The 16,622-nt window shown below is 44.2% G+C and overlaps 1 protein-coding gene across 1 annotated transcript in view; it reads right to left on the reverse strand.

Annotated features, from left to right (window-relative positions):
• The window catches only part of ca10a (carbonic anhydrase 10 (inactive)a), a 212,051-nt gene that overhangs the window by 121,957 nt on the left and 73,472 nt on the right, over positions 1–16,622 (reverse strand). Inside the window, exon 3 of the mRNA XM_023415271.2 lies at positions 3,462–3,604. Within this exon, the coding sequence (XP_023271039.1) occupies positions 3,462–3,604 (143 nt within the window). The remainder of the gene's footprint in view (positions 1–3,461; positions 3,605–16,622) is intronic.

A 16,622-nucleotide genomic window follows, 5' to 3' on the forward strand; every position in this document is an offset into this window, starting at 1 on the left:
GAAAGGAGCCTCGTGGCATCAGGTAGAAATGGGAAACTAATTAGCAGAGCGCGTGCACTTGGACCTGCAAGAGGAGGAGGAGGTCTTTGTGAAACGGCCCGATCACCCACATGGGTCTTTGCATGTGTGTACTCATTGTACGAGGCCACCCACAACAGCCTGACTGACAGCCAAAGAAACCCCAGAGAGGCGAACACATGCACACTCACACAGTCACAGTCTGTGTTGACAGCTGCCTCTCGACTCCGGCGAACAACAAAACCGAAAAACGAACAGAAATCTTCCTGTTAAACATCATTTCTCTGCTGCTTCACTTCATCCCAAGCTCCACGTTCTCCTCATACATGTTCTGATGAATCCACGCCTTTTGAGAATTCACTTAATTGCCTGCAAACCCGGAGAAAATGTTACTGATTAATGTCTTCGCACATCCTGCCTGTGTGTGTGTGTGTGTGTGTGTGTGTGTGTGTGTGTGTGTTTGTGTCTGTGTGTGTGTGTGTTAATGTGAGCTGTCAGTGTGATGGTTCCTCAGGCTGAAGAAGAACATGACGACAAAGGGAAGCAACAAATACATTAAAAAATGATTATTGAGTTTCTGGTCTTTATTTTTTTCTGCTTTGTTACCTGCAACATCTACAAAACTAATTCTATCTAGTAAATCTTTCAAATTTACTGATTAGCGCCCTAATTAGCCGTCAGGTTCATAAATATTAACTCCCCGGCAGCTAAAACCAACCCTGAGTGACTGAAAACTCATTTTCAGTCACTCCTGTTCTCCAACGAAAAACAACATCTATTTTTAACTTCATCAGCAACGTGAATCAAGTGAAAATTTATTCACATAGCCCAAAAATCACAAGTCACAAATTTGCCTCGAGGGAATCTGTGCAGAGTTACAGCAGCCGCCAAAAACTCCCCGAAAAAAAACATGGATGGAACCTGAGGAGGAGCCACAGAGGAGGGATCCCTCTTCCACACACAGACATGCAGGAGATGTGCTGTGTATAATTGGCCTTTTGCAAAGGTGGAAGTAGCGTGATGTTGTTATATAACCTCAAAATCCACACAGGGAGGAAGACGAGGTGTGTGCGAGGGTCAACCAAGTGTCAGATTCTGACTTTAACCAAATCATTTTTCTGCCTTAACCTAACCAAGCCTGAAACACAGCAGCTTCAGGGCAGATAAGGGCATCAGATGAGAAAACCTCTGTGTAATGGACCCATGATGCTTTCTGTCTTTAGATTGGAGAGCTTGCTGTAGACCTGCAAGACAAAAGAGGTCACCATAATGACCTGTAGAACATTACGACCATTTACTGATTATTCTACCAAACCTCGTGCAGCCTGGTGGGAGGGTCCAGCTGCTCATAGGCTGCATGTCCTGTAATATCCATAATAAACACTTGGTGGTTTAGGCTCAAAAACTTCTTTAGGAAAATATAGTGGTTTCTATGAACTACTTCCTTAAAGGGGCCGGATGTGGTTTCTTTGCGGGACGTGGGTGGTGGTGATGGCAGACTGGAGGCTACAGTGACTCGGTATCGGAAAGTGACGAGATGGGCCAGCTGGGCTGGGGCTAGCTGGTTAGCATGCTAAGAAGTGAAACAAAGGTTAACACTGATGTTGTTTTGTGTGTAGCAATACCAAAAACTTACCCATAGCTCCTTTAAGGTTAGAAGACCATCGTCGCCATAATAAACACATGCTTAAGATCGCAGATGAAAGAAACAGCATTGACCATTGTTCTCCCGTCATAATTACTACTGCCACTCGAGCTCACCTGCTAATCAGCTGCTTGCTCAGGTGACCTCTGGGGTCATTTTTTTCCCACCTCAATGCTCCATCTTGTGCTAAGCTGAGTAGCTCGATGCTATGCTAAGAGCTATTTTTAGATGTCTCGCTACTTCCAGATCTTGGTACTTGTACATAATCTACTCTCACAATTCTCCTTTTACCATGTTAGCCTCATTGTTTAGTGCTCGCTCTCCTACAGCTGTGTCACAGCTGTATTTGCTGTGTTAAGATGTTGCTAATGAAAACCAAACACTTCTGGCTGCTGCTGCTTTACAGTAGAAGCTTTCCACTGGTGAGCCAGCAGCAGGCTTTTATTGTGAAGCATTAAAAAGGCAGGAAATGCAATGTGTTTGTCACTGAGATTAGCAGAGCCTGATGATATTATTTAATAAAAACAGACATATTCAGCTTCATCAGTAAATATTGTAGGAGGGAATAAAAACAAGGAAGACAAGAAGAAGTTATCAAGTTTTAACCTCCAACAAGTCATCGCCAAGCGACCGGCAAAAGGTCACTTATCAAGAAAACACCAGCGTCTGCCATTTTAGGTGTTTGAGGAACCGAGGAACCCGTCGTTCTTGAGGAGGGAACACTTTCAAGATGTCTGTTCTGAGTCTTTTGTCTCCGTCTCTCTCTCAGCGGCTGTATTTTCATTGTGATTCATTTCTTATGGCAATAAAATTGTGCCTTTGTGAGTGATGTCCTTACTGCGGAAACATTGCAGGGAAGCTGCTCTCAAAGTGGAGTCCTTGAGCGAGCAGCAGGGGAGCGCTCACAAAACAGAGGAATTGTTAAATTTAATTTTCATTTCAGGCAGAAATTACAGCAGAGAGAAAATGTAGCCTACTATTCAAATCACAGGTTTCCTTACCAATTCTATTATAGTCCCAGAGTGTAGGCAGAGCTACAATTCAATTTAAATGACTCAAGCCGTCCAATAATGGGTCCAAATCTGGTAAAACAGACGTCCAAGGACATAACACGGGTCTGTTTCAGTCTAGATCAAGGCATTAGAGCAGCTCTACCATAGGTGGTAATCTGCCACGCGTCCTATGTGCTCTATCATTGCCCAAGGCTGACCCTGTACTCACTGCTGGCATGTAAACATAAACTAATCATGACATTAATCTCACTATGCAACTGTGCACTTTTGAAAGCAGTCCATCTGTGACGGCTTCCCAATTAGCCGCTGTCATATGGCACGGGATGGAGGAGATTCCTGATCTGCTGTCCTTGGTGCACCACTGTACGGGAGAAAATGATGAACAATATGCTCGACTAATCCGCCGTTAGGCTGCGGGATTTCATCTGTAAAGCCCTTAAGATAAAGTTATGGCTCCTCTTGAACTGGAACACAACCATTGTGCATGCCTGGAATAGGCCGATCGTCCTGTGTTTTATCTCACAGGAGAGTGTTGGTTAGACAAATAGCTCACATTGTCTGCCAACACAAACACCAGTCAGGAGCATTGATCAGGGAAACACACCCAGCACTGAAACAACAACAACCAACACAATAGTGACAAGCACTATAGCGCAGTGCAGAGCAGTGTCTTAGAAATGCAACCAGCAACAAAAAGACACTGCACAAAGCCCCAGCATCCATCAAGCAGACAGTGGAAAGTAGTAGCAGTGTGTGCGTGTGTGTGTGTGTGTGTCTGTCTTTACCTTGCGTCCACCTGTGTTCAGTTTTATTGGCGTGAGGAAGGGGTCAAAGATCATGTGGCTAGTTTCGATGTTGACTGGCGACTGCCTCTTCCCCACCGAGCACAGGTTCCAGGCCGAGTTTACCAGCCCCCAGAACGACGGCACTGCAACACAAAACAGGGGGGGGGGGTGAAAAAGGATGAACATCTGCAGTGAAGAGATAGGAGGCCATTCCACCGAGAGGTCGCACACTTTGTGTCTCAGCAGTTTCTTTTATTTTTAATTCAGACCTGCCTCAAGTAACGATGGGAGAAATGTTATTACCATGGTTGATGTGGGCCGTTGATGCGCTGCAGAAAACATATTAGGACTGAACCTTTTAATGTTTGAACAAAGATCTCTCACTGTATTTTATTGTTGTCATGACATCATCATCATTATCACACATACATTTTGGGATCAATTTTTCTCTTGCAACATGCAGACTATCGGTAGATGCTACAATTTACAGATGTTCCCTAAACGCCTCACATGCCGGCAATAGATAACTATAATTTACAGATGTTCCCTAAACGCCTCACATGCAGGCAATAGGTAGATTCTAGCTCTAGCAGACATCATCAGGGGCCCCACTTAAGGGGGTTTAAGGGCAGCAGCAGTGAACTGTAGACTGTCTTTATGGGAGGTTTAAGGGGGTTTATAGTTGTCATTGCAGAAAAAATTCCAAAATGGGGGGCCATCGGGGGCCCCTTTACCCTTGGGAGCCCCAAGCATTTTCCTGGTTTGCCTCTCCTGCTACATACTGTGTCTGGATTTAACTGCTCAAACCTTGTCCAGAGCACCACGCAGGTATGCATATTATATATGACCTACAACACACAGAAATGATACGCACGTACTCGTCAAGCGTAATGGAAATAAATACGAATAAATAAAGTAAAAGAAAAGTCCCTAAAGTACATAAAAGACTCATTATTGAACCCTCCTCCACTCTGTTCTATGGGCACCCTCGGTACACAAGACAAAACACCAGAAAACTCATCGCTATTTAGACTGGACATTTTAGCAGCGAGCATCTTTAAAGTAAGTGGAGGGAATCATAAACCATCAAAGTTAAATCAAACTTTGACTGAGTTAAATTGATTTTGCCACTAAAGTATACTTTAGTATTGGAAGTGAAAATACTCATCGCTGGATTATTGTGAGTGTAAATGTAAGAGCGGGAGAGCAGCGGAGCTGTTTAAACACATGTATTGATCTGAGTTCTCTGATGCTGAAGAACAGAACGTGGAGTATTGTACAAGAGAAGTGTGACGTTAAATATGATTTCTACCACTGTCTCATTTGGCTTCTTCCTGGATATTAATGCACATCGACTCACGCTGGCACAGTCTGTAACATTTGGATTAAAGGGATATTCCACCAATTACAACTGCATGAAGCTCCCAAGACACAGAGCAGAGAGGATCAAAGCACTTTCAGTCCCCAACAAAAAAGGGAATCTCCCACTGTGAATCCTACTTTTCCCATGATGCAATCTGATTGGATTTTTGTGAAATACTACCATCTACCAAACTCAAACCCAAGTCTGTATTGGAGGCATTCTGTTCAACACAAACTGTTTTTAGACTCTTTTCAGTCCCTTTGGTGAGTTCATTGATTTGATGTGGAAAATTGGTGGACTGTCCCTTTAAGGAATTCCCACAACCACCTTAAATCTACCCAAACTACAATACACCCATTTTTTAAAAACCAAGTGGACCATGCTTAAATTTAACAGGATAAACAATTAGCATCAAGCTAACGCTCCTGTCCCTGGACATTAGCATTAGCTACATTCAGCTGACACCCTGTTCCCTGTATGATTGTACTGTGCTTCACCAGAGTCCCTTAAATTTAAAGTGTGAAATAATTTTAACAGAGACTTCTTGTTATTATGACAAGAAGTCGGCCACCTTGGGTACTTGCTAGCATTTTCCTTCCCCACCTATTTTTGGAAGCTGTGTCACACTGCAAGTCATTTCATTTGGAACATTTTAGGCTCCCATGCACCCATATCATCCATCTTGAAGATACAGTAGCATGGATTGCTAGTCTCACACTGCAGCAGGCGATGCCAAGATGAGAATCACGAAGCTTAGTGGACGAAACTAATCCGTACTGACTTTTAGCAATTTGGTCAAAACCTCGGTCTGAATGGAGGAGATATCACAGAGCCGAGAGACGTGGAATCAGCCTATAATCAGCTAACACATGTACTATAAGACTGAGAGGACGGGATGGCTCGGTGAGAGACTGTCAGCACCGTGGGAGTGATAGGCATCTCAGCCAGTCATTTTCTTATGTAAGACTTGGCCACCGGGACCAAGAATTCAATTCTTTCTCAGGATAGGAAGCAAAGGCTTATCACTGTCAACTCTAGCAACAGGCACATTTTCTTCTGCTGGAGCCCTAAAGCAGCATTTTCCATTTAAGAGCACAGTATTACGCAGAGATGACTCACTGGAATTGTGCTGTGCAAATTCCACTGAGATTTCCAACAAAAGCAGAGATAATTTGAAAATATGCTAATTCATTATGAATCAGAGGGAAGCAGACATGACACAGCGTGAATCCAAAGCCAGAGTCAACAAGTCCTGGATGACTCGAAGCGACAGAGATTGTTTGCGGCTCTCGTAGATGTTCGACAGAGGCGGCGCTGCATCACTGTTCAGATGAAAGCGCGGAGTGGAGTGGAACAGGTGGCAGAGTGTTCGTTATCGTTTCTAGCAGGAACACGGTGTTAGCAGATTTTAAACTGTTGCCCACAATGGATGGATTTCAGAAGACATTATCAAGCTAAAGTCATTCAACAAGCACGAGCAACTGAGCTAACAATGATGTTTTCATCCACTGACGGTGGGTAAAATAACTGACTAACAGTCTCACGGCTCCCTACAACCGCTGGGGTCCTACTGACCCTCTGAAAAATTATAAACCCGCTTTACAATAACTGCTCCGCAACCAACAGCAGACAGACCAAGTCAGAGTCCAGCTGCTGATCATGGTGGAGCATTTAGCAGCCAAACAGGAGATGGAAGAGACCAGGTTATTATAGAAAACAGTTAGGTTTTGTTGCTAGGCGACATCCAGCGGTCGTAGTGATGGTGACAGGAGCGAAGGGAAACGTGTCGGTGACGTAGAATAAAGAGAGACAGAGTCACAGGAGGGCGGTGTTCGATTCCCCTGTGGGAGTAAGAGTTTACGTTGTTTCTATAATCCGCGACCGTTCGACAAAGTTAACCACGTTGTTATTATTGTAACCATGACAATAAAGATTGTCCAATGGTGAGGAAGTACATATGTTAACCCATAGCACTGTCTTTTTCTAAACCTGTCCAAACCGTTATTATAGTTACCATGGAGAAGAAGGTAAGTACGGTTATGTCGGTGCAGTCAGCCTGTTTATTATTGTTACCATGACAACCGAGGTCCGGTATACCTGCCGCTGTAGGGGCGCTAACAAAAACCCACCTGATTTTGTTTGTAAGTAAACAATAGTAAAAGCTGAGACCTTTCGTTGCCCATAAAGAGCTTCTTTTATCATGACCTCATTTTAATCCAAATTCACATTAAACAGAAAACCAGTCACCGCAACCGCAGTTATGTTTCAGTTCACTGTTTAATAAGCGTCCAGACTTAATCCTTGACTGATCAGAAGATGAAAACCACAGACAGAGCATGGTGACTGTGCTGCAGACCTAAGTTAAGACCTTAGTCACACAGCACTGAGTCACACGGCAGTAAAAGGCTTTGCTTGGTAATCCTGCTGGAGGTGAGAGTTCTCTGTATGAGCTGTCAATACTAAAAAGCTATGTTGACCTGCGCCGCACCACAGTGAAATAGTAAATACTATGGCTTTATGAGATATGCCCCTAAATCTGACCTCAAGTTGGACATTATGCTGACTTTCACAGAGTCCTCGCTCACCAGGGGGGTAACAAGTCGCTGCTTTTATTTATGTCAGCAGAGCGTGGCGGCAGCAGCAGGAGTAGCAGCGTGGGACTGGATGTGTGGTCGCCGGCCGCTCCAACAAGCTTTCCTCCATCTCTGTCGTCTGTGGCGGAGCTTGACAAACTTTGGCAGAGTGCAGCTCTGACGCAAAGCCCCGCCTGCCCAGTGAACTGTGATGATTGACCAAGATGCAGAAGGGGTCTCTGGTGATTCTGGTGGGGTCAGTATAACGTATCAGTGGCAAGAGCTGCCGAAGCTGCTTCAGTGGCACTGTGAACAGGCCAAATTTCTACAGCCTCTGGGGGGGGGGGGGGGGGGGGGGGGGTTGATGGGTTTGCTGTAGTAGTAGTAGTAGTAGGAGGGAAAGTGCCAGCAGTCACCAGCGTGTAGAAACACCATGTTACAGAAAAACACTGTTCATCCCTCAAGTCGGGCTCAAAGGTAATATAACACATTTTATCAATCTGTTTGTCATTATATATATATCCATGTATATTTACATTTCATTTATTATTTTATATGTTTGTATACATTTCAAGTGCCACAGCAAAGGTTCTGAATACTTATGTCACACACATATTTAAATTTTTCTTTTTTAATAAAGTTATATGTGGTAAATATATGGTATATGTATGTATGGTGTTTGTATAGTACAGCAAATCTGTGTATTTATTTTGCACAATTCACTTATGTATTCTAAAATATTGTTGCTTTTTGATGTCATCCCCCATTTCCTAAATGTCTTCTATCGTGTGTTTGTATTATTCAAACAGTTGTTAGGTCTCTTGTGCTGCTGTAACATGTGAGTTTTCTCCAGGGTTCAATAGAAGGATTTATTGTGTTCATACTTTACATCTTATTCCTTTAAATAAGCCTATAGGTTAGCGGCATATAGCATGAGCATAAGCCACTAATGAGCTTCTGTGGTATTCCAGCCTCCCGAATCAGGGATTACTGCTGCCAGTAGCACATCTGCCCATACGGGGAAAAACTTCAAGACAGAATAAAAAACATGAAAAATGCATGCAGCCATCATTTGGTAAAGGCAGCATTGAATTAGGAAGAGAGAGAGACAGAGAGAGAGAGAGAGAGAGAGACTGATGCAAAATCCTTCATAGAAATGACAGGAAATCCATGTGCAGAATGGGAATTGGAGTGTGAGCGAATTGATCCATTAAACCCGGGTCCCTTGTCATAAATGTACACATAATTATTAGCCGTTGATAGATTGAATGCAACTCCAGTGTCATGGGACATCACTCACTGCTGACACAGACACAAGTGGCTCCGTCCCCCCCCCTCCCTATAGCACTGATACTCCTATATTTCACTTCCACTTTCATTTCTTACTGGCGAGCTGTAAAAGTGGACGGGGATATATGGTGTGGCCTTTTGCAGATGTCTGACAGAGTAGATGTATAATGTGGAAGCGAAAAGGGCAACTGAGGGCGGGAGGCTTCTGTTTCATGGCCGGTTGTCATCCTACTTTTTTTTTTTTATATATAACAGGGTCTCTGCAATTAGGATTCACATAGTGGAATGTAGTTCTGGCATATTTGACAAAAGACGACAGTGAGGAACTTTCACAGCAGCTGAAGAAAGTTCTCATTTGATCATGATCTGATCTTACTTTAACAAATAATTATAATTATACCATATACCATGGTACAATGTGCAGCAGCATCCCAACCCTCCTTTCACTGCCTGGCTTACATCGAGCCTTGGTAGTAAAACTTTGACTTTTAACTGTTCAGTGGCAGCATTGCTTATACCTTAAAAATAATATACAATAATATAATGTTTAACAAAAAACACCTGAAACATCTAAATAATTATGTATCATAAAAAAAAAGAAACAACGGAAACTTAAAAAAAAGAAACAACGGAAACTAAAAAAAGAGAAAAAACATTAAAATAAAATACAACAATATAATGATACTATAACCCGACCCCACCCCCCCTGCGATAATGTCATATATCTCAATATTATTTGGACTGTAAACTGTTAAACTGTGAATATTGACAAGCTTAGTAACTATAGTATTTCACAACTGTACAACACTTGAGCAGCCGAACCATACTGTGGTGTCTGCTGATACACTGTTATTTAACTGTACTCTACATACAGTAACTACTGTTTCAGAGTGAGATAACAAATGGAAATCAATGGAAACCAACAGATGGCCGCAACAGTAGAAAAATAAAAAACTGAATCTAAACACCTACTTCCTAAAATATATAAAGTACAGCAGCACAGCTGCCGTGTAAAATCTATCTTACAATGAAAACATGCGAAGCCTTTATGATCCTTTGAAGCTCCAGTCGACCATTCACCTTAACTCAACGTGACGTAGCAGCACAAAGTGTTTAAAATGTGAAGATGTAAAGAAACATGACAATGTGGGGGTGAGGATTTAACACTGCTGCTTCCACGATCTCTCACCTCTTCCCTGAAGCTTCACACAAAGTTTTAATTTTGCTGTTAAGTTTTATTCAGTCAAACTTTTTAGATTTGTCATCAGTGGCTTTCCAGCTGAGCTGCTTCCATGGAAACACTGAGAATCTCATCCAGGAAGAGGGATGGAACAATGTCTTCATCACAGTCACATGTCAGTATCTAGTCTGAACGAATGGGTGTTTTCCATTCATGAGCTCCGTCCTGCTGGGTGTGCGAGGCCACGCTTGAAGACTAATTATGCAGCCGCCTCGGCCGACGCTGAGGTGCATGCTGGGTCTTCCCTGTGGGCTTATTAGAGTTCAGGGTCGAGGTGAAGGTGGGATCTGAGGTCTGAGGAGACACTCGCCGGACAATTACGCCCGACATTAATTACTCCCACGGCCGAGTATCTCGCAGATAGCAAGGCGGTCATAAACACAAAGCCTGGAGAGACAAACTTTCTCATTACAGAGCAACAAAATGTTCATCTGCAGGCGTTAAAGCTGCAGCCCAGCCAGGAAAAAAAGCATCTATACAAAGACTATAATACAAAAATGTTGAAATGAGATGCACACACGTATCTAAGAGCACACATGCATGCACACACACAAAGGCTGCAGAGGTATTCATTTCATTAAACAGGCCCGGGCGCAGAGATAGCCTTAATGAAATGTCTTTATTTTGTCAACTGGATATGGATGAAAAGTTAGAGTAATAGTCTTTGGGAAACAGGAGGGAATTGGAGAAATGCAAAGTGCACTCACACACTAAAACACACTCTCCACCTCCTTCTCTCTCTCTCTCTCTCTTCTAAGACCCAGATGCATCCTGTACATCAATTTCTTGGACGAGCATCAAGAGAAGTATAAAAAAGCGCCTTCCTTTTGTAACTGCTGATGCAAAGCTGGGTTGCAAATTTGCCCGCAATGGGAGAGAGGGAGAGGGAGAGAGAAAGGGAGAGAGAGTGCTGAAGGAGACCTAACAGCTTGGGGATAAATGCTTACTTAAGCAGGTATGGAAACCAACATCTTAATGATAATGAATGTCTAAGAGCAGCGTTAAAGGAGCTGTCATATTCTGCTAGCTCTCAATTTGAAACACCGCTCTGGCACTGCAGGTTCCATCTTGTTTACTCACTGGGGGGGCAGTTTAACAGACATTTTGGTGCGTCTGTGAACAGAAGGAGATATGCTTTATATAAAAGCTCTGGACAGGGACCAGGTGCAGGACATTTATAAAAAAGCTGTCATTGTTTTTTTTTGTGGCAGAGGCAACGTGGAAACTGTAAATTCGAGGTTAAAAAAGAAAAGCATGGGGGCTGGTGTCTGACACACAGTGTTACAGTTATAATCTCTGCATACAGCGTTTGGCATCTATGAGAGGTGTTAAGAAATATTCAAGTTTACATGTGAGGGGCTGTGTGAACGGGACAGCAGGACAGACACACACTCACGGGCCGAGGCAGATAAACAACACACACTACACATTAAATTAACTCCCAAAGCTTTCACACTTTCAGACATGAGAGAAAGTTTATAATAAAGATTATATTAAATATATCCACGGACAGCTGAGAGAGGACACGGCCACTGCCATAGTTGATTTCTGTGACTTGCAGTTAATCAAATTATAAAGACTAATTCACACACAGGGACGTGTGCTTTGTTCTGATGTTTCTCTGGCAGCTTTGGGCCCTGGGGCACTTCCCTGTTTTTTTGTCCAGCCTTTCTTTAAAGTTGCTGGGTGACAAAAAAATATAATTTAATCTTTTGAATTTAAATTATTTAGGTAATATTTTGAATTGATTATGAAAGTGACATTAAGCTAATTTTGTCTTCCTGGAGAAAATGCTACACCATTTTCGCAGCGACCACAAGGGGGTGCAAGAACCACGACAGGTTTTAGACCCGTTTCCTCTCAGCTGAGGTGAAGTCACTGAGAACTCCATTACAACACGATTCTAACACTGGGTTTGACTCTTGCTCTAAGAAAAGCCCCAGTTCTTTGTGGCAATGGTTTCCCAAGCTGTTGGAAATGATTGCATCACATCGTTTCCACAAAACCACATCCACACCAACGATCAGTGCTGCAGGTGACACACTATCACTTTTACCATGTGGCCCGCAGTAGTCTCATTACCAGTTCGTCAATAGGCCCCTTTTATATCAGATGTAGCATTAGCGCTAATGGGGCTAACACTAGCGACTGCTGACGATTAGCGGAGTAAACCATAAATCACCAGGCAGCTGATACAGGCAGGGAGACGCAGGTATGTCTCACATGTTGAGTGATGCTGAATGCAGCAGACTGAGAGTGAGAGACAGAGAGAGGGAGGCCGGGAAGAGAAGCAAGTGTCTGTATTAATTGAGGACTACAGTCCGAGAGCTGTCACTGCGGCGCCTGTCTGCCCTCGGTGGCGCTGCCTTCAAGTCAGAGTGTGGAGGATCTGGAGAAAATTAAACAAGAGGGTTGAAAATAAAAGGGTGGTGTGCTGAGTGTCATATTTTTGCTGCGGCTCATTTGTGAACACCGAAACATCAAGTTGAGACAATTATTCAGCGAGCACACAAACACACGGCCCCCGCCTCAGAGTCAGAAAGCTGCTACTGTTAGCTGCTGCTGCTAATGCTAGCTCTTTACTTTGATGCTGAGAAATGAACAAAGCTCACAGCCCCAGCAAGCTAGTTAGCAAGTAAGGTGGAGGTGCAGCCTTGCTAAGCTAAAGCCTTTCTCTGTCTGTGTACTGACTACAGCAGCAGATAGATGGTTACCCACCTTCGGTTACTGTGACAGTGTTGTTGCTCTAGCTAACAGGAGCTAACTGGCTAAAGCTTGCTTGAAAAGTCCCTAGATGTTGTTAGATTAGGTCACACACGCGAATGTGTATATTAGCGACGTCATAATCATGACTGGGGCTAATTCACCTAATTATATTAATTCTTTCAGAAAACTTATTGGATATATTTTTTTTTTTGATGAAGCAATACAAAGACAAATAAAGTGAGTGACAGAGAGAGAGAGACAGAGAGAGAGAGACAGAGAGAGAGAGAGAGAGAAGAGAGAGACAGAGAGAGAGAGAGACAGAGAGAGAGAGAGACAGAGAGAGAGAGAGACAGAGAGAGAGACAGACAGACACAGAGAGAGAGACAGAGAGAGAGAGAGACAGAGACAGACAGAGAGAGAGACAGACAGACAGAGAGAGAGACAGAGAGAGAGAGAGAGAGAGAGAGAGACAGACAGACAGAGAGACAGAGAGAGAGATGAAGAAGAAAACACTCAGTTGGGTTTCAGGTATTGATGTTTGGCAGAAACAGGTGCGTGGTACCTGGATGTCAGGACCATCCATCGGGGGGAGAAGTGTGCAGTGCTGGGGAGGCAGACGGTGTTTGGTTTGTTAGCTTGTTTTGTTTTGGTCCAGTGATGTAGACGGGGAGATGGGACATGTTTGGCTTGGTATTTCTTTTATTAACTTGTAGAAGTTGTAGTTTAAAGCCAGCTGCCGTCACTGTGGTTCAGAATGTACAGTTCACTGAGACCCCAGTGTTTCCTGCTCGTAGCTGAGCTGCTGGAGGGCAGCCAGTCCCTTTCCAGGACCGCTGTGTGCGTCTGCCTTTCAGGTTAATAAATTATTAAAACATCAATTATATGCATAAATAATGCTAATTTTCTCTTCTTCATTTTCTAGCTACAGTGCAAAGCTGCGCTGCTTGACCTCTGATGTACAAACTTACTTTGTACCACTTTGTGTTTGTTACAGCTAAACGCATCAAGAAATCACATTTCCGACTCCTGAACTCTCTCAGTGCGAGCACCTGAACGCAGCACAAGCCCAGTGTGTGTGTTCATGTGTGTGGCGGCTGTGTTGTGTTGTGTTGTGTGTGTGTGTGTGTGTTTGGGTGCTCTCAGGGAAATGGTCAGTGACAGTGGGTCTTGTTTGTGCTTGTCCTGTGATGCTGTGGTAATCCTGCTGGCCCAGCGCAGCACGAAGGCCTCATTAGCACGGCCCAGTCAACAGAACAATAAACATGCCAGTCAAGCTAACTCCTCCTGTCATGTTGTTAATGGTCTGGGATATATAAGCTGGCGTCCTGCAGAGGCCTTCGCGCTGAGGGGCGGAATAACAAATGCAACGTCCCTCGATGTGGGGTGTGTTGTAGAAGAGGAAGTCGTGATTGGGTGTAGGAGGAGAAGAAGACAGTGAGCAGGACTGTTCCTCTGACTCAGGTGTTTTGAGAGCAGAAGCATCATGGACTCTGGGGGCTGGATGTTGCCTGGAAGTTCAGGGGGAGGGCGGTAAACACATATAAAATCTTATATATATATAAATATTTCCTAATGTAAGTTTAGCGTATGTTCCTCTAGACTTCAGCAGCATCCAAATATTTAATATCTTGATATAGTCCAGAACAAATATTATGATATATGATATTATCGTGGTGCTTGCGGTTGTTATTTTAATAATTATTATATATATTTTATGTTTCAGGTGTAAACGAGCGGAGGAGCAGACACTTTCAGACGCTCTCTGCTCTGAGCCGTTCGCTGTGTTGCAGCAGTCAGTCAGTCAGTCAGTCAGTCGTGTGCGCAGGAGTAGTTGTGTGCAGGAGAAAAAAGAGCTCCGGAGTTCAAAGCCCGTCACACCTCCACACACCAGAACAGTCACTGAAAAGAGTCGGAGTCTTGGTTTTCAGAAGAAGTTGTTGGACAAAAGATCCCAGCATGTGGAAGCTGGTTTCTGACACACGTCACTTCATGTGGAGCTCGTCTCCACCTTCAGTCTGGAGTCTGTTGTGTTGGAGCATCAGACGAGCCAGTGCAACACAGCAAAACAACCACCGCTCACTTCTTGTGTCTAAGACATTACAGCCAGTTTGTCACTTACAAGTGACATTCATATAAATGAACGAAATGTTTTTCATGTGAACCAAAAGCGCACGAGCCGTGGATCCATTACATTCTGCTGCTGGATCATATTTCATCTTCTCACCTGCAGCCACTCTCATTCCTCCATCAGTGAGCCGAGGTACCTGTCGTTAACCCTGTGAGAGCCCGGTGACCTGTCAAGGATGCCGCGCCCTGACTCTCTCCCAGTGCATGCTGGGATATGCTCCAGCTCCCAGTGACTGTGTGAAGACGGGAAAGTAATTTAACACCTGAAGGTAAAATAAATGGCAGGATGGGCAGACCGCAGTGAAACCCAGATTTACAGACGCTGGGCTCGTTATATAATATTTTTATGAACAACACTTGTGTACGAATGTGTGCAGCGTCTTGATAGAAAAATAACTAATTACATCCTCAATAAAACAAACTGACAGCTGTGACAAATATCAGTGCAGTAAACCGCAGCAGTCCTCAGCTTCTCACACTATGTTAGCAGCTTGTCTTTATCTGAGCTCTGAAACGGCGAAACAGTCGCAGAGAGAGTGTCAGTCATTTGCTGTGTTAATTCCAAACAGATCTTTGGAGGGCAGACTCCAGACTCCATTTGGATCCTCAGCCCCCCAACTGATAGACACCTTGCAACTCACAGCAAATGCACTTTTATCCTGAGGAGTTGTGTGTCAGTCCCTCGGCCCCCGCGGAGACTAAAGGCAGGTACGAGCAGAAAAACGACCGCAGTAATAATTAAAGGTCAAAGATCCTTCACTCCGCCAATCAGTCCTGCAGATAATCTGCTTTTGGCAAATAAATGCTCTTCGTTTCGTGGACGTCTTGTGGGGAAAAGCAAACAAAATGGACTTAATGTTTAATGCCCCCCCCCCACCCCTTTTTTTTTGAGTCTGTGATATTGGCTTAACACGCCACCAGGGTGGCGGTTTACCCAGCAGAAAGGAGTGAAACAACCTCGCTGCACGCAGCAGAATGAGACTGAGCTCCAGCTTTTCTTCCAATTTCCCACAGCTTTGTGTCTCCATTTCAATCACAGCGGGGCGCTCCTCCTCGACGGTCCATGTCATTACATTTTATTGTGGTCTGCAAGAAGACGTGGCGAGCATGTCCAAGCATGTATGTAGACTTATATGTAGCTTCAAATCCCCAGGAGGATGTGCAGGAGGGGGGCTCTCTCTCTCTCTCTCTCTCTCAGGTCTGGTCTTAGTCCAGCCGCCTCTCAGACTCTAGTCTATCTATGGATGAAGGAGGAACGTGAGTAAAACAAGCGGTGGCACTGACTCCGGCCCTCGGGGGTCAAGACGCGACATCTCTTGAAGAAAGGAAACTGAGAAAAGCAGGTAGAGAAGCTGGAGTGATATTTGGGGGCAGGAAGCTCACAGCTCAGTTCTGTATTTTACGCCACGTGCTTCGTGGTTCAGTCTGAACGCCGCCGCCACCGGAGCAGCCACCGAAACCCCGACTCAGAAGCGCAGAGTTCTCCGAGGGTTTGGTGAAAACCGCCGCTGCTGATGATTCACAGACTGAAATTCACAACCAGTCCTCCAACCTGAGCGACCCTCTGACCCGACCCATAGGAGAGGTTGTCATGGTTACAATACACACTTCTCGCCTTCGCTCCTGTCGTCATCACTACGACCACTAGATGTCGCTTAGCAACAAAACCTAACTGTGATGTCATAACAGCCTGCCACACAGACGACCTGTGGGCTCGTTTTTCTTTCACAGGGCGTCTTGAATTTCCCTTCAGAGCACCTTCCCTGAATGATGACGAAATATTGAGAATGTGACTATTGACTGAACGACCCTTTACACGCTAATGAATCCATTTCTCATTTTTCCCTCCCTCCCCCCCTCCT

Source organism: Seriola lalandi, unplaced genomic scaffold (assembly GCF_002814215.2).
Source record: "Seriola lalandi dorsalis isolate HSWRI2012SDOR001 ecotype SW California unplaced genomic scaffold, Sedor1 jcf7180002054547, whole genome shotgun sequence".
Classification (NCBI taxonomy): domain Eukaryota; kingdom Metazoa; phylum Chordata; class Actinopteri; order Carangiformes; family Carangidae; genus Seriola; species Seriola lalandi.